This window comes from Apiospora phragmitis, assembly GCF_038363925.1.
Source record: "Apiospora phragmitis strain CBS 135458 chromosome Unknown utg000013l:1.0-2965645.0:1.0-2969333.0, whole genome shotgun sequence".
NCBI lineage: Eukaryota > Fungi > Ascomycota > Sordariomycetes > Amphisphaeriales > Apiosporaceae > Apiospora > Apiospora phragmitis.
The window spans coordinates 756,027-780,002 of NW_027117413.1; the positions used below are offsets into that span (position 1 = coordinate 756,027).

At 48.6% G+C, this 23,976-nt stretch overlaps 7 protein-coding genes across 7 annotated transcripts; 2 read left to right on the forward strand and 5 right to left on the reverse strand.

Annotated features, from left to right (window-relative positions):
• Positions 1 to 7,735: 7,735 nt before the first annotated feature.
• PG994_013975 (uncharacterized protein) lies at positions 7,736 to 9,172 on the forward strand (the record flags this gene model as incomplete). The annotated part of the gene is made up of 3 exons (XM_066865384.1): positions 7,736 to 7,827; positions 7,931 to 8,346; positions 8,379 to 9,172. The coding sequence occupies 3 exons, from the start codon at positions 7,736 to 7,738 to the stop codon at positions 9,170 to 9,172; spliced, it is 1,302 nt and encodes a 433-aa protein (XP_066708513.1).
• Positions 9,173 to 9,879: 707 nt separating this feature from the next.
• On the reverse strand, positions 9,880 to 10,747 carry PG994_013976 (uncharacterized protein; the record flags this gene model as incomplete). The annotated part of the gene is given in 3 exon segments (XM_066865385.1): positions 9,880 to 10,014; positions 10,033 to 10,293; positions 10,499 to 10,747. The coding sequence occupies 3 exon segments, from the start codon at positions 10,745 to 10,747 to the stop codon at positions 9,880 to 9,882; spliced, it is 645 nt and encodes a 214-aa protein (XP_066708514.1).
• A 427-nt stretch (positions 10,748 to 11,174) lies between these two features.
• Positions 11,175 to 13,219, reverse strand: PG994_013977 (MFS general substrate transporter; the record flags this gene model as incomplete). The annotated part of the gene is made up of 8 exons (XM_066865386.1): positions 11,175 to 11,400; positions 11,447 to 11,493; positions 11,565 to 11,771; positions 11,830 to 12,089; positions 12,151 to 12,478; positions 12,644 to 12,729; positions 12,801 to 12,864; positions 12,995 to 13,219. 8 exons carry the CDS (start codon positions 13,217 to 13,219, stop codon positions 11,175 to 11,177), a joined length of 1,443 nt encoding a protein of 480 aa, XP_066708515.1.
• Positions 13,220 to 15,242: 2,023 nt separating this feature from the next.
• Positions 15,243 to 16,312, reverse strand: PG994_013978 (uncharacterized protein; the record flags this gene model as incomplete). Its single annotated transcript, XM_066865387.1, has 2 exons — positions 15,243 to 15,329; positions 15,389 to 16,312. 2 exons carry the CDS (start codon positions 16,310 to 16,312, stop codon positions 15,243 to 15,245), a joined length of 1,011 nt encoding a protein of 336 aa, XP_066708516.1.
• Positions 16,313 to 20,896: 4,584 nt separating this feature from the next.
• Positions 20,897 to 21,772, reverse strand: PG994_013979 (short-chain dehydrogenase/reductase; the record flags this gene model as incomplete). The annotated part of the gene is made up of 1 exon (XM_066865388.1): positions 20,897 to 21,772. One exon carries the CDS (start codon positions 21,770 to 21,772, stop codon positions 20,897 to 20,899), a length of 876 nt encoding a protein of 291 aa, XP_066708517.1.
• An 846-nt stretch (positions 21,773 to 22,618) lies between these two features.
• Positions 22,619 to 23,089, reverse strand: PG994_013980 (uncharacterized protein; the record flags this gene model as incomplete). The annotated part of the gene is made up of 1 exon (XM_066865389.1): positions 22,619 to 23,089. The coding sequence occupies one exon, from the start codon at positions 23,087 to 23,089 to the stop codon at positions 22,619 to 22,621; it is 471 nt and encodes a 156-aa protein (XP_066708518.1).
• A 209-nt stretch (positions 23,090 to 23,298) lies between these two features.
• PG994_013981 (Polyketide synthase) lies at positions 23,299 to 23,948 on the forward strand (the record flags this gene model as incomplete). Its single annotated transcript, XM_066865390.1, has 2 exons — positions 23,299 to 23,518; positions 23,575 to 23,948. The coding sequence occupies 2 exons, from the start codon at positions 23,299 to 23,301 to the stop codon at positions 23,946 to 23,948; spliced, it is 594 nt and encodes a 197-aa protein (XP_066708519.1).
• Between the last annotated feature and the right edge of the window lie 28 nt (positions 23,949 to 23,976).

The window sequence follows — 23,976 nt, forward strand, 5'->3', positions numbered from 1 at the left end:
TAACTAGAAGTTTACGCGTATACGAAATGCCATGGTAGTTAAGAGGGAGATAAATAGCGTTATACCGGAACCTTAAGCTGTTACTCCTTTATCGTCGGCGCCGGAAGCCGTTATAATTAAATCTAACTTTAAATCTAAGATTAGGAGTGTTATAAAAGCGTTTCGAGACTGAAACGGTGTTTTTAAGATTTTGTATTAATTTTTAATTGAATTATTCGTATTATTATTATGTAATATTATTATTAGTTTTTATGGTCGCCGTTGTATGGGGTGACCGTAGCACCGTCAGCTGGCTTATATTTACGAAACGGAATATAGGACTAGACGTACCGATTATTATAAACGTTATTAATATTACCGCGCGACTAGATAAAAACCGCACGGAAATAACCTTCGCAACGAATAATATAAGCGAATAGGCGGCGAATATTATTATTTACCGGTACGCGTATCTCGATATCGCGGCTCGGTAAGTTATAAACGCGAACTTCTTTATTTTATTATATAAAATTAATAAATATTAAAAATTAAGAAAAAAAATAAGATATTATATATTAATATAAAATATAAGTATAGCTTATTAATTTTAAACCGAAAAAGTTAATAATATTACTTAGTATTAATTATAATTAATTACGTTAATAATAATAATATTAAAAGAATTAACGATTTATTAATTAAGTATTACGTAAATATATATATATATATATTTATAAATATATATATAAGTATATAATTTATTTTTATATAATATTTTAAAAATATATATATATATATATAAAAGAAGAATTTATACTATATAAATTATTTATATATTATTAGAACAGCAGGAACTAAGGTTTTCTATATTACTCTAAAAGGGGTGCCACATACCTATGCGCACGAACCCCTTTCCTATTTCATTAAGAGGGGCATACGATGCCCCTCGTAGGTCGTACTAAAGATAGATATAAATAATAGAATATAACGATTAAACCCCGATTGAACCCGGAACTTATACGTACGTACGAAAGCCTATTTAATATATATAAAGAAATATTTATTTATAAAACTATTTTTATTAGTCCTTTACGAGGTATAACGTATTAAGATATACGACGGTCCCCTTATTACTTTTACTATTTTCGGATAAACGATTAAAATAACTAATCGAGTGAACCTGTTACTTAACTAAAACGATATCAAGAAAGTACAGCATTACCTGTACGGTTTAAGCAGGTACCTAATACCGGATTAGAGTAACCCAACCGTACGAGACCCTCGTAGAGGGAAGGCTCGTATCTAAAAAGGGGAACAGGCTAATTTTATCGCTAAAATAGAAAACTGCTAGTATTAGAATAGCTAGAACTAAAGCTATCTATATTACTTTAAAAGGGGTATTATATACCTACGCGTACGAACCCCTTTTTTATTTTATAAAGAAGGGTATACGATACCCCTTATAACTAGTACTAGAGATAAATATAAATAATAGAATATAACGATTAAACCTCGATTAAACCCGGAACCTATACGTATATACGAAAGCTTATTTAACACTTACCCCTCGAAAACCTCCTTAAATATTTAAAACAGTGAAAGTCGCCTAGAACGCTTTTAAAAACGTTAGTAAAAAGTCCTCCTTTAAGATGTAAGTAATATGCGCTCGTATAAAACCCTTGATTTCTTTCTCGTATAACTTTTTTAATATACGAAAACAGCCGATATTAAAAAGTTAGAGCTTATATAATAAATAAAAAGGTATATAAAGTATAATAATCGAGTTCTTTTTATAATAAAGCTTAAAAGTTATTAAGTAGTAGCTCTTATAGCCGTTAAAGACTAATAGGCGATAAACACTTTTTATACGAGATTTCGTATACTTATTAAAGTATTAAATTTAGTCCTCGTTTCTCTCGTTTATAGTTTAGCCGTTTTTAATAACTGCGATTATTTAGTCCTTCGATAATAAGCTGTTTTCGTATTAAAAAAAGAGGTACGTTTTCTCGGTAAATATAATATATAGAGGGATGGCGTAACCGTATAATCCGACGCTTTAAATAATTATAACCTATTCTCGGTTCTTTTATTAAATTACCTTAGGCCTCTCGTATTAATCGAAAGTGGTTACGATTATTTTAAACGAGATTTAGTTTATAAAAAAGCCGGTTTTATTAAAGTTATAAATATCCTCTTTTTAAATCTTATATTTATAAATTATATTTCGTACGAAAATAAATTACTTTTTTAATTAAAACGTGTCCGGAGGTTTAATTATCGTCGTACGAAACTAGAGGCTTAGTTAACGCCGACGCGTCCCGCGTTACGTTAATAAAATAATCGATTCGTTATATCTTTAATATTATTTATTCGAGGCTAAAACGATCGCGAATTTAGATCGATTATATATCGTACGATTAATTATTTTTTAAAATTCGCAAGTTTTTATATTAGCGATTATATATCTCGTCGTGAAATATTACCGCGATACTAGTGACGTAAAATTATATAGAGGATATTATATATTTATATTACGAATCGTACACTTAATTTAAGGTCTTTTTAAAGCGTTTAAAACGTTAATTATATATCGCTCTTTTCTTATTAACTTATTATTATAAGTATTAAAAGTATAAAGAATAAAATATAAGTTATAAGGAATTATAAGAAAGTATTTAATTAAACCATGTATTTAATTAAACCGTATATTTAATTAGACCGTGGATTACGTTATTCATTTAATAAAAAACTTATAGACTAAACCCTATAGCTAGTCTAATTTCTAGCCCCCTATTTCAGATCCCCATAAGTGTCGCAATAAGAAACCATTTCGCAAAATATCTTCTGAGAAAAGAGTGACGAATTGAGTAAAATAAATCAACATAAAATCATCGCCAGGTCCTATTGAGAGTAAGCTGTTGAAATAACAAGCTCCCAGGAAGAAACGAAACCGCCCCATACATGACCTCCAGCATCAGAGTTTATGGTGCAAGTAGTATGAGCCTCGGGCATATCCGGAAACATGAAATTGAGACGTAGTACTCCATAAGCGTCGGGACAGTTCACTCCAGCTGGATTCGCTAAAATACCTTTGGGGTCGAAAAGATTGGTTGTCCCACCATACATGCCTCTGCGAAAATTGAAATCATCGGCTATGAACTGAGGAGTTGATGTGATCGGAAAGACTGTAGTAACTGTAGTGCCTGGGCATGGCGTTCCGTAGTACGTATAATTACTGTCCGCCCAATTGACGAAGGTCGTTGGAAAAGCACTGTGGGGTCAAGCGTCAGTTCAGATGCCAGTGGAAAGGTCAGTATGCCTCACATTGTTGTCGAATGCGCAGTATTGTCCAAGAAATAGGTCACGACCCGGATCTGAGTTCCCTTGGAATTGGTAAGAGGTGGTTTCAAATCGATGGGCATCTTGGTCTGTATTGAGGTTGTGTTGGAGGCAGTGTTGATTATCGTAACAATTGTCGCTGTTACAACGCTTGCGTCCCAATTTTTCCCGGCCTGCTTATGATCAAAGGGCCAATTCAACTGGGATTCCACATCCCACCATCCATATATTGTTGCTCCAGTTCTTGTAGTCATTGAGCATTATTCCACACAAAATGCTTTAGTAGTTGGAGGCTGTGTGATGGTTGGAGCTGCAGATACTATGATATAAGATTAATATCAAAAGTTTAAAAGTCAAATTCTCCTATTATGGTAGCTTATCCCTTACTAAAGAAAATGTAACTCACGAGCAGCCACCGACATTAGAAAAACGGAAATGCAGAATAATGTCCAAGGATATACCAAGGGCGCCATCTCAGTGGGATAACGGTGATTTCCAGGTTTAATGAGAAAAAGATTCCATCCCAACTGGGAGCATAGCGCAAACTATGTTATATTCTATATGATATATATATGCGTGTACATTAAATACAGCTTTTTCAACATTGGGCCGTATCTCACCAGGTTCCATTGGAGCCCACACACCAAACATCCAAGAAAGGCCCTCGGCTTGAGATGCGACCCAAAGCCATTCAAAAACAGCCCAGGCCTGGGCCGCCATGGACCATAGTTTTGCCTTACTCTATTGTCTATCATGGAGGTCTGCCGTATAGCGTTCTAAAAATAATACGAATTAAAAAAGCACTTATCAGCCAGCAAGGGATCGGCAAGCCTGCGTCAATCACCAGGTGCCGTGACCTTCACCGGTCTTTCAGACCGGTGCAGTATGGGTAGTAAATGAAGCACCCACAATTCACCACAGCCTGCCTTGGGAGAAGCAACCTCAATAACTAGGGGACAAATGCTGTTTGACCTCATAAGCAGAGACTAATGCTGTGTCCCCAAGTAGATATAAGGAACGCAGCCATTAAATACGAGACCCAAAAGCCATGTCTTGGAGCTGAAATCTATAAATAGCAAAGAGACAACCCTTTGCCTGCCCCCTGCACAGACGAGGAAAACCTTTCTCTATTGCAGATCGATAATCAATCAGGCAGTGTAAAGCATTCATCTAAATAGAATAGCAATGTCACACATATGAGGCTGGGCAAGGCGTTGAAGCACATGCGACCTTTCCCTATTGGTTCCTGGAAATATTTTCAAACATTTCGCCTCGGAGCCTTGTTGTGATCGGTATTCGCCCCATTCTCGGTCCAACTCCTCTCAAGCCTTGTACAACCCAACCTCGAGCTGGATATCTGGGTGACGGTGACAGGCCATCGCTCTGGCAGTGTTGGGCTGTGCTTTGTCTCATGGTCCTCCATTGTTATGATTCAACAATCGCGAGGGGATTAGTTAATGGAAGCTTTATACAAAGCAACGTTAATGGTAATATTAGTCAAGTTTGCAAGACAAAAATCATTCCATGGGAAATGGTTCCTGGTTGGAAAGTCAAGACGCAGTTTCTTTTTGGGTTGACAACTCTAGGCAATATCCAAGAGCCCCTTATTAACAATTTATGCTCCACTAATGACGTACTGGTTATAAGAGAAGACAGAAATGTGTGCAGTGGGGATACCACACTTCAATTTGTTGTGTTGGGTGGGGTGAAGGAGTGTATTGTCTGATCTCCTTGGCTATCCATCTCCTGAAGCCCGGATGAAGGCTGGGTCTTTATAGACCTAGTCAGAAGTGGACAGCGTGTCTATAGAAGGATCTAGATACATCTGGAGTCTGGTAGACTTGCGGAGAAGTGCGGAGAGATATCTCCCAACATGTTGCCTATGAAAAGGTCTATGAACTACCCAGACCCCCAAGCCTCTCACTTGCTAAGTAACATACTCTGTAGAAGTGTACATGGCCCATGATGATATGAATCCTCCCCAGTTCGAACCCATAGGCCAGTACCAGGAACACTGGAGATCTGGCTGGTCCGGGAAAAGAGCGGCAAGATATGGCAGCGGAAAAGAGCCAGAACCCAGCACTGTTTCTGGGACTGTTAGAAGGCCCTTTGGGTATAGCCAGCTCTTCGAAGAGCCATATGTTACATTCCCACAGATGTATTCATCTCTTCCAGTGAACTGAGAGGTAGGCGTTGGAAAGGTTGAAACAACGCTGGTGGTCATGTTGCCCATAGTGAACCAGGATGTGTACCTCTCTGGCCAATTGATGAATACGGTTGGGAATGCTCGAAGATAAACGCCAGCTTGTATTCTCAAAGCCAGGGCATGTTCTCTCTCACATGGTTGTTGTGTATTGAATGCCAGCACTTGTGTATGTTATATCCTGTGTTTGTGTTCCTTCAGCGTTGGTGAGGGGTGGCTTCCACCCAGCTGGCAGCACGGTGCGGACAGAAGTGATGTTGGACACAATCTTTACAACGCTGATGATGGTCACATCGGGAGCAGGTAGCGGGGCGTTATTTATAATATCGCCGCTTCCAAGGCGCAAAAAGTTAAACTGGCTCCTTGGGTCCCACCAACCAAATACTGTCCCAGAGAATCCGTCAATGATACAGCCGTAGTATCTAGATATCGACCCAAGATCCAGAGGATTAGTGACTGTCGGTGTTGGAGAGGCTAGCGTAAGTTGTCAGACATAAGTACGTGAATGGGGAGTTGTGAACCTTCAAATTTCAACCCACTAGCAACTGTGGCAACCCCAAAAGTAAAAGCAACATCCCCAAGCAAAAGGCCTTGAGCTCAATCATTGTCCTTAGCTCGTAGCAATGTTCTCAATGGTTGTTCTCTGCCGATACTGTCAGCAAACGGGGATCACCACGATAAAGGATACAGGAAATATATATATATATATGACCTGCAAGCAATAAGAAAGGAGGTATCTCCATGGACTTACTCCAATGGCCAATTCATACACAACAACGTCTAAGCCGTCGTGACTGTTCAACTTCCAAATATATCTCTGGTAACTTCAGTCATGGCCTCTTTTCTATTTCAGGCGTATGCCTTGATGGACGCCAATAAGCACGCAACTGCAGATCACTATGCCTCGGTAATCAATGCAGCTGTGCAACAATCTCATGCAGATATGAAAACGCGGCAGTGTTTTCAGGCCGCAGCCGAGCATTTTGCCTTGTAGAGCCACCAGGCCGGTCTTCTAGTGGTTTAAAATAATATGAACATGTGACGCAACATATGTCCAGTTATCGTGATATGCAGCATTCGGGACTATCTATATTTAACCCAAATGAGACTGAGCGACACATTCAAGTTAACAGTTGGGTAGATTCAATCGTTGTGGAATATTCCTTGGTACAACGGTGACTTGGCGTTCGTACCAGGTCAGTTCCTTGCTGGACTTGTCTTGACGTGGAACTAGGCGAAGCGATCTTCAAGCCTGTAGGTAGTAACCACAGCCAGAAACGGTTCCTGGGTAAGGAAACGGAATACAAGGCTGAAAAAGCCTGATCAACAAATGCATACGATGGGCTATCACCTATGAATGGGCTACATGGTTATATAAGAAGATGACAGCAACGGCAGCAACCTTCCGTTTACCTTGGATTCAATTTAGGACATATCTATTTCAAACATCTCTTGAAAGCCAGGAGTCATTCATAGGAACGTAATACCAAGAGCAGCTAAGCACCACCCCCATGTCTCATTCAACTAAAACCTGTTCTCTAGGGACCGAATTATCAATTCATCCTTCCCATCACGTCCAGGGCTCGATGAGTGCAGATGGACCTGTTCTCAGCCCAAGCCCAGGTCAAGGCATGGACTGTCCACGCCCCGGACCACGAACTCCATCCGAGGATATTCCACCAGATAAACAACCGCCTGGGAGAACAGTTGATGAAGTTTTCCCTTTGCAGTCCCCACCTATAGAAGCTGCGGCCAAGGGACGTCTGGAGAAAAGCCCCAGCGCTTCGTTAAGTGACATTGATAGCAATCCGAAGAGTACAGTTTCAAAGTTCGGTACTCTGCGGCTGCAGCTTGCTACGATCGTTGCATCTTTAGCCCTTCTCGCGTTTGTGATTACATATTTGCAAGCTACCTATGACGCACAATGGAGTTCTCAGCGAGGGCTACAGCTCAGCAACCTCCTCAAAACCAAGGCCAGCACCATCATCGCGTTCCCCAGGACTTCTCAAGGGCTACTGTCTATGATCAACACTATCGCGCTCGACGGGTCGTTTACCCTCCTTCACTGGACTGGGATGACGCTTGCGCAGGGGTTGCCGTATCCGACAATCCTGTCATTGTCTCCCTCTACGAGTGCTTGGGGTGTCTTTGGCATCATCAGATCCGGTGCTCCGTCGCCATCTACCAAAGGTCTGGCTACGCTGAGGTGAGAACATGGATCTCAATTATACAGTGACCAGCACCTCTTACAATCAACAGGTTAATCCTTTCAGCCTTCGTATGGATCTCCGGTTTGGTGCTATTCTGTACGTACGAGCCCTAGTATATCCGAGACGTCAATGCTAACCTAAGGCGCTTGAGTCAATACCTCTTCGGTCACGGTATATGATACTGCATTTACCTACCCAGTCACTGCGGGAGTCGGTCGATTCAATGGATCGCTCGTAGCTCCATTAGAAACTTCTTGCACACCTTACGACCAGGGTATCAGTATGAGACGGTACCGTACAACTACCTCGCATCCGCGTACACTTTGGTTGTGAACTCCCTGATCGCAACAGTGGCACAGCCTCGGACATGTGCCACCGAGCCGTGCAACTCATACTTGCTCTCTGGAGGGCTGACCACGGTGATACCTTGGGTACCGAGAGACCATGCAGATTACTCTCTGATGAGGGTAAACCATGCTCCTTCCATCCAAGCAGATTTCACAGGGCCATTAGCTAAGAAAACATCATTTCATAACGATGATTGTGACATCTTCGGACAGAAGGGCATCGCAATCAGTATCCGGCTGTGTCTGAAAAGGGATGCTTCGGATTCGAGTATACTGATGGCGGATTCGTCAGCAATCCAGACAACAAGATTCCGCGTTTACGAATGTTTGTCTGCCCAAAGGGTATTGCGAAAGGGGCATGCGCTGTGGGCAAGCCCGCACCAAACATCACTACTCAAGTGTCGTTTCGCAGCTTACATGCTTCCTTTGTTTCTTCACGGAAGAACTACACCATCACCAGCATTGTGGGGATCAAGGTACGTGCACCAGACTTGTCAAAGATCGCACCTGCTAATGATTGGCCACACCAAAAGGACGAGACCCCGATACTCGACCTCGAGTTGCCTGCCTACCGAGAAGCGCCGCGATGGCTCCTGAACTACACAGACGCCAACATACCACCTCCTACTTCCATCACGCCGAGCTTTTGGAATTCGAAGAAGCAACTGTCAGATCCATCGACTTGGGGGATCCTGGAGCAGAACTTCCAGAGCATCCTGGTGTTCCCCTTCTGGCTGTTCAACGCCAACAACTGGGGTAACACGCAGATCAAGGAGAACGAGACCATCTCGACGCTTCCGCCTGATTTCTACACCGAGGCTTCCTTGGTCGAGCCCTACGTCAAACTCCGCGTCGATAAGGGTATGTTTGCTTTGTTTCTCACATTGCAGATCATTGCCATTCTCTTCGTTCCGGGCGTGGTGGCCGGGATCTGGGCAAGTAAATGTCCGGCGCGGAAGCCGTCCTCCTTCCCTTGTTCGACATTGTGTTCCGCGCTCAGGTTCAGGGTGGGGGGATCGTGGAAATGCCCACCGGATATCGACGACTCGGGTATAATCTCTGGACTGAAAGATACCAGAGTTGTGGCGGCGTAACCTGCTGTTCAAAGTAGCGGGCCTTGGCAGAGTACAATAGACAGGAAGGGACAATATGCTGTAAGGTAATGGGTCTCTCTCATGATATCGTATTGACGCTTCCTACATGCAGTTAGAAGCAGGCAGTGTCAGGGGTTATCATGCTATTCCAATTGATGTAGATCGATGGGCTTTTCAACTCACTGGTCAACCCAGCTCCGGGATTAGGATAATCTAAGTGTGCTTCACTATTTCAGCGATTACTCGCTGATAATTAGTCCCTATTTAGCTCTTTAGGAGGACGACAGCTGACCGGTGAAGTCCGTTGAACCAGGGGAAGAAGATGCGCTCAGAGCTTCCGAGAATGCATGTATTACATCATGCTCATGAATCCATCTTAGATCGGGCCTGTTAGCAATCCTTGATCGCAACTCATCATCGGACTCCGCCTTCCCTATACGCTGCACCATAGTTTCATTGCGTCTCTGCACCGTCTGCTGCACCCGATCAGTATGCGGCTTCCGCGTCTGTTCGTATAACCTGAGGGCAGCCTCGATATCCGCGCCCGTGGTCGAGAATGCCGGAACGCCAGTAGAGCGATTACCGCGCACTAATAATTGCCGTACGGATTGGATGCATTGGAGTGCATAAGCCAGAAGATGGTGCGTACAAAAGGGATGCACGCTCTTCGATTGGCCAAAAAAAACACGCCACTTTTAAAGGTGTACTCAGCGCTCAAGGGGATAGAAATCACGCAGGTCATCCACCGCGCCGTTTGAGTCCCACGCCGCAGCTTGGTGCTGTGCTGTTCCTAGCGGCCCGTCAGGGTCTTCTTGATGGCTCCCCACGACGGAGAACAGACCCTAGGCCAGGGGGGTTACGAACAAGGTTCGGTCTGAACCCCAGATGTGTACGGCTTTCCGGGGCAGATCGGGGATCTGCTCGACGTGCGACATCGGGAACACGGACCGGAACGTGGTCCAGCCAGTGATCCGGGTCTTCGAGGTGGGGACGAAGAACTGGCGTACGGGAGAGTGAATGCCGTCTGCGCCCAGCAAGATGTCGGTAGCTTCAATCGGATCATCGGTAAAGGTGATGGCCAGCTTTTGCAACTCTTCGTCGAATGAGTATGATTGAAAAGCCTTAGCAAGGTGAAGAGTAGATTTGTCTATACGTCTTGCTAGGGTTTGCTGAAGATGCGGACGGAAGAAAGGAGCTGTGTGATGACGCTTTTCCACAGACTCGCTGTGGGTATCAAACGATACTACTTCGTCCGTCTTGTAGTGGCTAATTACTCGAACAGTTAGCCTTTCGGCTCGCCTCTCAAGATTCTAGTGGTAGCCTAACCGGTATATCATGGGATGCCGTGACTCGTTCCGAAAGGCCACCGACCCATCTAAGGCGTCGGTAACCCCGAGCCTCTCCCAGCGTCCTCATTCCATTCGGACCCAGAGCGATCGTTGCCCCGACCTCCCGAAGCTCCAATGTCTTCTCGTAGATCTGCACGTCGACACCTGGCTCATCCTTCAGCGCGATGGCCGCGGCGAGCCCCCCGGCGCCAATGATGGCTACGCGAAGTTTTGGTGAATCTGGCATAGCGCTGTACTTTACTGACGAGGAATATGCATAAGCGTTCAATAATAACGAACGAGTGGGATACTAGAAATGCCCTATGGTGGTAATTTGGGAGATTGATGGGTCGAGTGTTGGGGGAGAGCCGAAGTTCGGACATCGTCACGCCATAGAAACCCCGCTTTAGCTTATCACCTAGAATAGGGGGTTGAGTCTTCGACTGTGACACATCTTATTCGAGGGATTCTTTTCATGGCTTCATCCCCCGTCCTTAATCGAGGGGCGTGGCCCGGGCAGAAATCCGAACTTGAGCAGGTTTAGGCCAATTTCTTCCTTTTCTCATCGTTTGACTTGAGAGTTCTCCCATGGGAGACGCGACAGGACGGAATAAAATAATCTGAACGTTAATTGGATTGAAGGTGCTATCTATGTATACTGTACAGTCTATGATCTACAGGAACCATCTGAACTCCGGTACCCGTGGCCCGTCCCGCAGCTTCAGTGTAGGGACGTCCCGGGCCGTAAGGTTGACGCCCTGCTGGCGGTTTCGGCGCTTGTTGTCGAACATCATAAAGGCGCCGAGGCAGACCGCCCCGAGACAGCCGACAGCGCCGAAGATGGCCGTGGTGATCAGCGCGGGCTCATACTTGGGGGCGTCCTTGGTCTGGAAGACGTTACTAGCCACCAGGCCCATGAGGTTGGCCAGGGGCACGCCAAACGGACGTCAAAGTGAGTCTCTCGCCTTCATGAGCGACGTTATTGTTGTACCACTATAGGTAACCCGCTCGTTAGCATGAGTCGCAAAATGGGAACTTGATGGTGTAAACATCATAAGACTTACGGTGCTCAGTATGACGGATGGTGCGCTAGTACCCCAGCACATCATGAACGTCGCAAAGTAGGCAACCTGGATCTGAGCCGTTACATCTTGAATGGTGGCGTAGATCACGAATCCAATGAACGTGAAAGCAAAACCGAGGGCAATAAAAGGGAACCGGATCCTCGTCAGATCAGAGCTGAAAGCCAGCAGCAGTAGCATGACCGCCCCCTAATACCCACGTTAGTATGTCTAGCTTGGGCTACGAAAGGTAACATCGAAAACTTACTGTGATGTTGGGTGCCACCGTGTAAAGGTTAGTCTTGACATTGTCGTACTTTAACCTCTGCACGATCTGGGGCAGGAAGAGATTCACCGCCTGCAAAGGCACGCCGAGGCAGATCTCGATGAGCAAGAAGCCGTACGTTGTGGGACGCCTGAACACCTTCAGGACTCTTTCAGGTTGAACTTCTCGTTCACCACCGACGAACTGTCGACCAGGATGCGGTGATACGCCAGCGCCTTCTCGTCGGCGTTCAAGAAGCTGGCCTAGCAGCGCTCTTGGGCAGGTACCAGAGCGCGAAAAGAGAGAACAGGACCGTGGCCGTACCTTCCACGATAAACAGCCAACGCCAGGGATAGTCAATCAGATGGGAGTGGATCTGGAAAACGCCAAAGGCCAAAAGACCGCTAAAAGCACTAGCAAAGTTGGAGGCGGCATAGAACAGGGCCAGTCGTCGTGCAAGTTCACCTCGGCGGTAGAAGGTGGTCAAATAGTAGATGACGAGTGGGAAGAAGGCGCTCTCGGACATGCCTAGGAACCATCTTAGAGCGAAGATACCGCTGAAGTTCTTGGCGGCGGCTGTGAGGAGCGTCATGCATCCGAAACTGCACATCAGGATAGGCAAGACGCGAGCAGGTCCGAACTTCTTGCCGACCTACCAACTCTCGGTGTTAGTGTCACTCTTTTTGGGACGAACGGGATGTCAGGAGGGAAGAAAGCCAACTCCTCGAATAAACGGCGAATCTACCCCCCTTGAAACACTGGGATAACAAGGAATAACGCTTGTAATAGACAGGAAAAATCCCCGAAAGTCGCTTACCATGGCAAGGGGCGGTGCAAAAATGACATAGGGAACGAAAAAGATGGCAAGGATCAAATTGTATTGGCCGGGTGCGAACCCAAGATCTGAGTACACAACATATTAGCACAGCACAGGCACTGTATGTAAATAATGCGTCGAAAAGGGGCCAACTCACTCTCTGACATTCCATCGGTCTGTGCGTTTCCCAGATTTCCCTTATCGAGAGCATTGAAGAGGTACTGATGAAGAGGATCGAGGTCAGTTTCGGTTTGGTCTTGTAAGCGAGGTTACGCCAGCGGCAGCTAGAGCTAGATGCCGAGAGGTTTTTGGGCGTAGTGCGTTACGGGACATAGCGCGGCGTAGACGTACCATAACGGCCAAGACGGGCAGCAATCGAAAATCAAACTTGTGGCACAGCGCTCTCTCAGCCTGTGCGTCCACGACTTTTGCCGTCTCCCCAATGTCGACATCGCCACCACCGTGAGCGCTCTCGGCATCGGCGACCTTATCGCCGCCGGCCATGGAGCTCTTGGTAACAGAGGCGTCATCACTGGCCTGCATGGCGCCGTCTTCCGTGGTTGTGATAGCGGGCATGTTTTTCTTTCTGCCCGTCTTATTTCCTCCAATCGGATTGGGTTGAAGTCATAAAGTTCGACGAGCAAAGGGTTTGGATGCCGCTGACCGTAGATGGATGGAAGTACGATTTGCGCGGACTGCGCGCCACAAAGACGTGAAATACCATCGAGATATATACGATACGATGACGCGGCAATTAGCCCGATGTAAACAGTTGATAAGGACGTGGTATGTATTAGTCTGCTGGATTAATCCCCAGATTCTTTTATCGGACCCCATCGCTGGAGACCATCATTTCCGGGGTTGTTATCGGTCAGTCACTGCCGCTGGCACCTCATTGGCGGGTCGCCGGTTCGTCGTTATCTCTTGGTCCTCCGAGTCATGAACCCCTGCCTGCGGGTTCTGATAAGCACAGGTGCCGCACGCGGCATTACCATATCGTCGGTAGCGCTGTGGATGTTGTTGCTATTAGGTAAGGTACTGTATTCAGCTCATGCGGCTGTCGCTATCATCAATGGAGTTGGTTGCTGGGCAATTACTTGTTTCTCGTGGTCAGCTCTTCCCAACCTCATACGGTAACCAATACCAAGTACAGTACCATCGAAACCAACAAAGTCCCATGAGGGACGCATGCAGGAGGAGGTATGGAAGAGTTACATTCCGCCGGTCGCCGTGGGGGGTTTGCCATGGGTGCGAGGTTTGTTTGCTTCCTTTTCCCGCCCAGGGCGTTTTGGCGGATTTGCCGGTTTGTATCGTGCGCTGCTGGGATTCGCGGATGAGCGACGATGCGATCGGAAAGCACCTGGATTGGCTGGGATGCTCTCCGTGAGAGGCCCAAGTAGTCGGGCGCGCGCACCCCCTAATAAAGGCCCTGCAATCAGTCTATTTCAAGAATACCAACACCACCCAACCACTGCGACGTACTAACCTACGTACGTACGTACGGAGCGGAGCGCATGCCATCAAATCTATCCGGTTACATATTACATTGGATGACGAGAGAATGCACATGCAGGTCGCATCTGCATCTCAATCAATCGCAATCGGATGGGCGGTGACACGACACACGGAGCATACTTTCCCTCCTCGCCGGCCCCCACGAGCGAGCCTTACTCGACTGTCTCGCACCACGTTCGACAAACCCCATACGAATGCTACTGTGAGGCTCGCATTCCCTTGCCAATCCTTTTCCTGTGCTGGCGGCTGCCTGCATTTCCGAGCGATGGAAATGGCGTGCTACGGAAGGATGGATCGAATGACATGGAACGGGAAGAAAAGACATGTCTTTTTTCTGTCAGGATACGGTGAGAGAATGAGTAGCGCTTACAAGGCCTAAAGTTATTGGAAGATCAGCCACTGTTTTTTTTTTTTTTTTTTAAAAAAAAAAAAAAAAAAAAAAAACCCTGCGATGCGCTGGGAATAAACACCCGGGCGATGCGGCAGTGTGAACCCGGAAAGTCCCGTCCCCTGTCTTAATTTCAATGCTTTTCGTGTCAACCTAGATCCTTCAAGCCTTGTGTGATGCTTCAATCAACCGCATGGCGATTCCATGTCCCGGCTGAGAATCAAACCAATCGGATTGCTCTGATTACCGAACCGTCGCACAACCAAGCACGGGATTAATATGCATCGTTCGATTTCATCTAGGTGGCTGCAGCACTTGGCTGCGGTACTTTGCAAATAGCCCGCTACGGCAACGGCAGACAGGGGTAAGTGTAAGCACACTGCAACCATGATAAGAAGAAGACACCAGCTGTGCATCTCAAATGCGAGCATCATGATAGGGCTTAGAAGGGTGGCTCAACAGCACTGCTGCCGTTACTTGTTCAATCAAGCAGTGCCTATCGTGGCATGGATGGTATGAAACCAGACACAGTAATATGATATTTCATTTAGCCGTGGAGACGCGTTATCAACACATACATTCAAGTTGCAGGAAAATAATCAGCAATTGATAAACTTTTAGGGATATCCGATGAACAGAACCGCTGGAAGCCATTAAACAGACCGTACCGTGATTTGTCCACATCGCACCTCCTTTTCACGTAGTCAGACCACACAGCTTATTCTCGAGCTCCATCAATTCAGCGAAGGCCTCGACAATCTTGCGTCTCTCCTCGCCCTCGGGCTTGGGCAGAGGTTTGCGAACCCACCCCCGCCGTAGCCCATATACTCCTGCATGGCCACCTTGGTGCCCACGAGGCCCGTTTGGATCGCAGCCCAGTCCCCGCGCGCCAGGATCTCCTGCAGGCGCTGCGCCTCCTTGATCTTGCCCTCGTCGTAGCACTTCATGGTCTGGATACAGGTCTTCGGCGCGAGGTTCGCGATGCCGCCGATGATACCCTGGCCCCCGCTGATCATCGTCTGGAGCGTGAAGTCGCCCGAGCCGCCAAAGCAAACGAACTTGCTGGCCGCCGAGTTGGGCCCGCCTTGTTTGCCATTGCTGGATCCCTTGAAGGCGGCAGCCACACGGGCGAGCTTGCCCGTGTTCGCGCAAGTGAACTTGCAGCCGACAATGTTGGGGTGCTGTCCTAACTCGATGAGCAGGTCGCTGTTCAGATCGAGTCCGCCAACAGCGGGTGGGTAGTTGTAGAGGATGATAGGGATGGGGGAGGCGTCTGCGATGTCCTTGAAGAAACTCTTGACGGTATCTGATTTGAACAAGCCCTGGTAGTAAGAGGGTGGCAGGATGAGGGCATAGTCTCCACCGGCGGCTGCGGCCTCCTTGCAGAGCTCGATGGCTTGACGAGTAGCCTGGGCTCCGCATCCGACGATCAGGGGAATGTGGGAGAAGCTTGCGGAGTCCAAAGCATCTCTTGTGGCTCTAGTGACTGTGTCTCGCTCCTTGGGAGTCAGGTGGACGGCTTCTCCGTTAGAGCCTTGCACGGCAATGCCTGCCACGCCTTCACGGGCAAGATGGACGGCATGACGGCGGACAGTGTCTGTGTCAATCTCCTCATCTTGGTCAAAGAAAAGTACGGTGGGCACGTAGACACCAGGGACTAAGGGGCGGGTGATGTGAGACATTCTGCCGGGATGGTGACCATTGGAGTGGCTGATGGGCCGACCATTGCCGTTATGTATGTTGTCGAAGTCTGCTGAGGGGGGCATGGTGAAGGTAAATGGCAGGAGAGCAGGCTAGTCGCGAATAGAGTTTGACGAGCCGCGGCAACGTAAGTCAGTTCGGGCTATCATGAGGAGAATGGGGGTCAAGATGTAAGAGTCTGGGTTAACCCTTGCACTCTCTTGTGGAATCTCAGATGATGTGCGGGTCTTTTTATACTTATACGGCTGGTAGGATTCTGTCCCAGAGCCGACTGCCTGGGCCGGGCTCACATGATAGAGGGGAATGTTATTGGCTGTGTTGAAGAATGGAGTTGCATGTTGTACGAGGTAGCGAATTGAGGTAGCTAACTTGGTGACTTCCATCCAGTACCAGGGAAGACGCTGCTACAGGGACAGGGTACTAGCAAAAGTTGGTGTGTGCCGAAGGTGGGACGAGTTCAATCAGTCAAATCAAATGGGAGCCAGGGCGGCGGCCAGAGCCCCGGGACTGGAAGCAGTGGAAGGAACGGTTCCTTCGGTATGGTACTGTGTCCCACGCGCGCACGCGGGATGCGTTGGCCCTAGGCTGTGCAACCTTCCTCTAGCTTTTCAGACGGCATTTAAGCCAAGGCCCATGTTAGATGACACCTACATGAAGTGTACTCCAGATCATAGATTCACCTATCTAGGTACATGGTCATGAGGGCACGAACATGATGGTGGCCAGGTATTGGTCGAGTCAATGTCAATACCTAACATGAATTCGGGGGAGGTTTCTATGTTGGATTTGGTGCGAAGGGCGATCTCTGATGGAATTGGTGGGTGAGCGGGGTGAAAGCGTGTGCGGCTCCAGTGCGGCTCCAGCTTGTCCACATGGTGGGCGATTGACTTGATCTCTCGCCCGCCAAAACACTCTTCCGACGATATGTTAGCCGCATATACCTCTGGGAAAATGTGAGACGTAAGCACTTAGCCATGCAGGAGGGGTTGAAATCGCCGTTATTCGCCCGAGGTCGGTCGTGTCTGACTGAAGACCTAACCCTGTTCTAGGCATCGTAGCCGTTCTACGTGACTTGAAGTTGTTAGAACCCCAACCCACCCAGAGGTGAGGACAGATGCTACCCACGCCAAGCATTTAGCATCCATCCCGGCCAGTACCCTCTGGAGGCCCCTGTATCGAACCTCCCCTGTACTTCTGTACCTCGTACCGGAGGCTGTACCTTGCAGCCCCATAGAGAAGTGGTCGCATGTAAGGAGGAAAATCGTGGGGGTCATGCATATCGACCCCTTCCAGACCCCTCCTCCTATGAGAGCCTTGATCTTTCAATGGTCGTAAACTGTCGGGCGCTTCTTCGTGGATGATGATTCTGGGCGATGTAAGCTGCCCGACCATGATGCTGACCCGCCTCGTGATGCGAATGATCTTTCTGTCGTCTCGGGCGCTTGTCAGGCCTCTGCATGATGCTCCCCCTTACTCATGATATGATGCTGCTTTTCTGGTTGGAGTTGACCCCCAAATTCGAATCCGCTCTGGGCCATCTTCCGCTGGCTAGTGACTAATTTAGCATCATAGCCTCATCGGCCATGATATGCGAAGTTGGATTTGAGGCCTCGAAGCAGAAGGACGTGGCAGGATTCATCGGACCACGTGTCCCCGAGAAACTCCTGACCGCTGGTTTGGTAGAGCCAGTCATTTCGTAGAGCCGTAGCCTCAAAGTTGGCATTGGCTCTGGTTCTACAGACTGGCTGACAAAAGGCGTCGTTGCCCAATTGCGTACCTCGGGAAAGAGACCATGCTCTGATCCACTAGATATGGCTTTGCATTTCGGGCGAAACTCATCCGGGCAAGAATGAGGCCATATTTTTCCGCAAGGCTCATGTATCAGATAACCTAACCTTACTGTGTTGCTGGTCAGGACACCGTTGACATCGGCAGATAGGATGGATGTGCTTCAAGGATTATGAGTTGTGTGTCCAAAAATGTACCCGTTTTTTCATTTCCGCATGCTTTCAGCGTACTGTAACAAAGGTGGGGGGTAGTCATTCATGGTGGGGGTCAGACTAACCAAGCTGAAGTCTTCGACTCTTCCGGCAGGATCAGGTAAGAATAAAGTCACGCGACTAGGTAGGCAGTGTCCTAAACTCGTCAATATCGAGTTTCTTACCCAACCATGAGGTTACATGAATTCATGATAGGCTCGACCCCCACGAAAGGAGCTGGCGGTATTCAGGTTTCCAAGTTGTTGTTCCAGTATTGCAGGAGATAGAACGGGGATGGGCTGAATCCCGCATCCAGAGGATGTTGGGTAGGTACTGCCACTTTCCATTCATAGCAGAAAGCTGGGAAACATCGGCCCATTTCACAGACCAATAGTTCGAGGGACGCATGATGACTTGCATCTCCCACTCATCCGGAGCCGACGAAATTACATTCTGGCTGGCCCAATAACAGATCAAGCAACTCCCTTCCGCACAAGCAATTTGACTTGAGTTGGGCGTTTGCTTGCAAGATGCGGGGGACTTTTCAGAGCCCTTGCGATTAAAATGCCGCCAAGCAGCGAATTATTAGGCGATGGGTTAGTGGATGATGTGCACCACTCCACCTGCTAGAGCGTTCAATGATTAATGAACCCGTGCCGCCGTCATACCTGCCGATACGGGCATTGCTGCATCACGTGTGGGCATTTCCATTCCGCCAAGTACTCTATGTCCTCCAGGGAAAGGTCGCAATTATGCCTCTCCGGCAGGCGCGGCCCTCGCCCTTTGGCCAGCCGCGAGGATAATAACATAACGCACACCATGAGGGGAACCGAACCTTTTCGTCATATTTCCGACACCGGCCTCTATGAAACGGACACCTGAGCCAAACAACAGACACATGGAACTCCATCGACCATCAATCCAACGGCGATGCTCAGTCGCTTCAGCAAAGCGACACCGTGACTACCACGGCCTTCTTACTATTTCCGGAAGGTGATAAGATCAGGGCCCGTTCGGACCAATCGGTGGGGTAACATACCTCACGGGGATGTGTAACCCTCGGTCCAACAGTCTACAGCTCCTGTTCAATGCACAGCTACGCAGTCATGATACAGGTTCGACGCAATATGTGCTTGTTAATATACTTAAGTGGACGGAAGATGCGAGTCAAGTGAGCTATTTCAGCTCATACATTCGCTTGGATCACGGCACGGAGACCACCTTGGGGGCTTCACAAGATCATAGCCGACTAGAAGGTTGTTAGGAAACGCTGATCCAGCTCCAATCCCGTATCGAGTAAACCAACCACCTCGGACAGAAGGTAGGCTTATGTTGGAGAACCTGCTATCAGTTCTAAGACTCGGACACAGTCAAGGAGCCCCCACATAGCACGCTTTTGCTCTATCTGGGGGTCAGGTCCCCAGGGAATGTTACATTTACGGGAAGCTACCCTTTGAACGCAGCCGTCGGCCTCCAGCAAGACCCTTTACGACCAGTTTACAGTCTGAAGGTCTGACTTCACCCCCATGTATTCCCCATCGTAGTAGAATATAGCAGGAGGTCGTTGTTCACCACAAGAACGAGTTTTCTATGCTACAATACCACACGTATTTGGTGTGACAGTCATAACATCGGTCAATGAGCTACTCACTCTCGTGATTGTTACAGGCGTAACCACAACTTTGGTTTTTAGTTACTCTCAGTTCCAGTTCTCCGGCTTCTGTACTGGAAACTCGACACGCCCCTAGGTCGAACCCCCTCCGCCTCGGTGAGAATCCCCACTCCCCGGAGGCAGAAACCGAGTTCAAAGCCCAAGTTCTTGTTTCTATCACTCGTTTTCCTACTCCAACTGTATGATATCTCGCTAGTCGTGTAGTAGCACGGAGCTGTTCCTCCACTTTGGCGCCGTCTGGTCCCACCGTACGCGGGGGATCGGTGGTTGGTGGCATGGAGACTATAGTCATACGTAAGCTGCTGATCGGAGGAAGAGCCCAAAACTAGCATGGCGGGTGACCAGCCTAAAGACACTAGCTTCTGCAATAATATGATGTGCTTTCAGGCCTTCGGACTTCCGGCCAATCTGCTCGAGTTACTGCTGGGTGTTACCCATACGGGACCAGAACGTATCAAGAGGTACATGATGTCCAAGCTAGAGGAGTCTGATAGGGGCGCATTTAAAATCGCTACCCCCTTCCTATGATGCCTGATTGCAATGCTCATAGTAAACGGAGATTTCTATCCATGTGACCTTATTTCGGGGTGGGAGGTGGGATAACCGGGAATGAAGTAGCCCATCGATGGAGCTGGTGGCAGGCAATAGAATAAAGCGGCAATGGAGTAGTTAATGGCGGGTGACTTTCGTCGGAATAAGCTGAATTTTGTTTAAACAGGGGTTGACTAAGGGCGCGGTCAGCAGTTTTGGACAGTATCTTAGCCCAACGTGGAAATACTAGACTGAAATCCTGATCAATTGTCACTCATACACTGAAATTGCCCCTGGCAAGAGCGGCGTCGAAGAGAGGGTGCTCCTAACGTACAGCCCACTTCCAAAGTTCACTATATTGACTACATTGAGTTCACTCCCCTATCCGCGGTCTCATGCCATCTTCGAGGCTTGTCTAGCCTTGGCAACTCCCGTCATCTTCGTGCTGTATAACCAGTCCTGCTTAATCATGAGTATACGTGTCTGGCACGGTCCAAGTGATTCCTTTGTGAAGGAATGAAGGAAGGAAACACAACACTCACCATGGTAGTCTCCGGCAGCCAATTCAACAACCACACCCCTAACGTCCCGGCCCCGCGCCACACCACCGCCCTCACCGACGGCCGCAGCAGCCCCACCACGACCCCGCGCGCGTAGAAATTGGGCTCCGTGTAGGCGAACGGCGCCCACGCGAGCTGGCGCTGCTCGAGGAACTCGCGCAGCGACGCGTACCAGCTGCCCGCGGGCAGCGGCGTGGGCGCCGCGTTGGCGAACAGGTCCGTCCGCACGCAGCCCGTCTTCAACACGACGACGCGCACGCCGAGCGGCGCCAGCTCGGTGCGCATGCTCGACGAAAGGGTCTCGACCGCGGCCTTGGCCGCGCTGTAGACCGAGACGAAGGGCGGGTGAAGGATCGTGTTGATGCTGCCCAGGTTGGCCACGATCGAGTCGTCGCCGCCGTCAGAGGAGGACGCGGAAGCGATGAGTACGGAAAGGAAGGCGTGCGTCACGGAGATGGTGCCGAGGACGTTGACGTCGAAGACGCGGCGCGCGTCGGCGGGGTCGGTGTCGGCGAAGGGCATGATGTGCAGGAGCCCCGCGTTGTTGATCAAGATGTCCAGCTTGCCCCCTGTAACTTTGGAGACAACCGCGTCACGAATGGAGAACTCGGACGTTACATCCATGACCACGGTCTCTAGCCCCAATTCCCGCAGTGGTTCCAGCAGGGCCTCGGACAAGCCGGAGGCAATAACCCGGTGGCCGCGCAGGTGGAACTCGGAGGCTAGCGCCGTGCCGATGCCGCGCGGTCCACACCCCGTGATCAAGACCGTCTTAAGTGACATTGCTGGCGTGATCATGGACTAATTTGAGCGCGATGGGGATAAAACGTTATGTTCGATACAACATTGATGACGTATCTTTGCATTTGGTCATGGAAAGGGTTTAACCCAATCCTCTAGGTCTTTATGTACTTGACCTACTTCTTGCTAATAAGTTGCATAATAGTTGCACAAAGACCACTCATGTGTCGTTGCCCAAACGTCTGTCAGATTGTGAATGCATAACCCATAAATCCTTGTGCAAAACTGCAGTAATGCAGCATTACTAATGCTGTCGTTGTTCCTGGCAATCTTCAACTCGTTTCTTTCTCGAATGATATTACAAGTTACAGAGAACTGACATTGGCGGAAAATCTAATGAAAGCCATCGTGCAGCAAGGAGCAAATTATGGGCTCATTCAAGGTCAGATAGGTCAAACCCACGGCATAGAGAGGTATACTCGAAGGGCTTGACTGATTTGATACCAACCCTACATAGGCCAATATAAATCATTGAGTAGCATGTCGTCGCTGCCTCCAAGCCATTCCCTTCGTCTGAGTCAAGAGTACGCAAGTGACGGCACTCCCTGCGGTGAAAGCAGCGAATATAGTAAAGTACCAACCCCTGCCAACGGCCGCAACTAAGGGCTCCAATATGGCCGCCGAGGCAGCGCTCAGCCCGCAACGCATGAGTTGTCCAGCAGCATAGGATGAACTCGACTGGGTAGGGAAGATATCAACAAGCAAGGCGCTAGCTGTATGACTTAACAAGGTGGAGGAGGCGCAAATGAAGAACTGCATGATGAGTAACCCGGCGGGGGTGGACACGCTGGACTACAGCCCAGCCGTATCCAGCTACCAAGGCCACCTCTAGAGCTGCGAAAGGTCATATACACCGGTACCTGGCAGTCTCAAGGGAAAATCCTTCATTTCCTGGGCCTTTTTGCGATCGATGAGGAAGCTGTTCTTTCGAGCAACTACCGCGAAGTTTCGATCAAGCAACTTGCCTGCTATGATGCCACCAATAGTCATACCCACAAGACCAGGTAGGAAAGTCAGACCGACCTCAAGATCATTGTATCCGTAGACGTCGTGGTAGATGACCGGTATGGCGACTTGAAACGTATAGTAAACACAATAAGAAGTTGCAATCATCCACAACACGGCCGCTGAATCTGCATAAAATATTATGCGCAGAGACCGAAGCAACATGATGGGTCTCCATCTGGCCATAGCTCTTGGCTTTTCCTCGGCATGGACCAAGGCTTCCGGTGTATCGACACCGTACTTTCTCACTAGTCCACCAGAGCTTTGTGATCCTTGGTGGAGGCTCCGAGCCATCTTTAACAACATTTCTTGCAGTCTCCGGTAGCGTAAATCCGATGAGGATGAAGTAGATGGCTGCGACCACGAAAAGAGCGTAGAAAACAATGCTCGGGCAATGGCCTATAGTTGGTAAATCGTGAGTGTCGACTCCCCGTTAAAACTTCGAATTCGGCGGCTCATTAAGCCTCAATGCGGTGACGAACATGGGTGAGATAGAGTCAAACATGACCTCTTCCCGGCGCGTTGTCGGCAACCTTCCAATCTATTCCTGGGACCACAGTAACACCTACTGGCATGAGTCACGCTTGAGTAAAAACTACCGCTTCCGTCCTTTCCCGCGCCACGACCTGCTGGGGCTCTTCGATGTCAACAGTTCCCCGCAAGACGCCGGGCCAGCTCAAGAACATCAACTTCCGCAACGTGAGATTCACGAAGGCCGTGGTGGTACCTGACGAGCAATCGAAAGGCAGTCGCGATGTGGAGCTGCAGTTGATCATCAGCCCTTCGTGACAATACGTTGGAAGCTCTTTGGGAGGACTTCCGGGTTCTCTCTTACGACCCCCAGAGTGAATCCTGGTCAGAACATTTTACTGGCATGACTTCTTGGGATTGCGATGCTGAGGGGGCTCGGCCAGAGGCCGCCGAGATTTTCGATGCTGAGGACGGCGGCCTCGGTCATCTCACGGACTCATCTGCCGCCGAGGTGCTCGAGCAGTACCAGACCCAATGTGACGTGGCCCTCGATGCGACAGAAGTATATCACGGCCTGGCCAAAATTGGTAACACTTACGGGCCCAGCTTCCAGGGTCTAAAAGCGGTCCATGTCACCAAGTGCCAGTCCTTCGCCAAGGTTGTCATTGAAGATGTTGTGTAACGGATGCCAGGTCAATATCAGCAGCCGC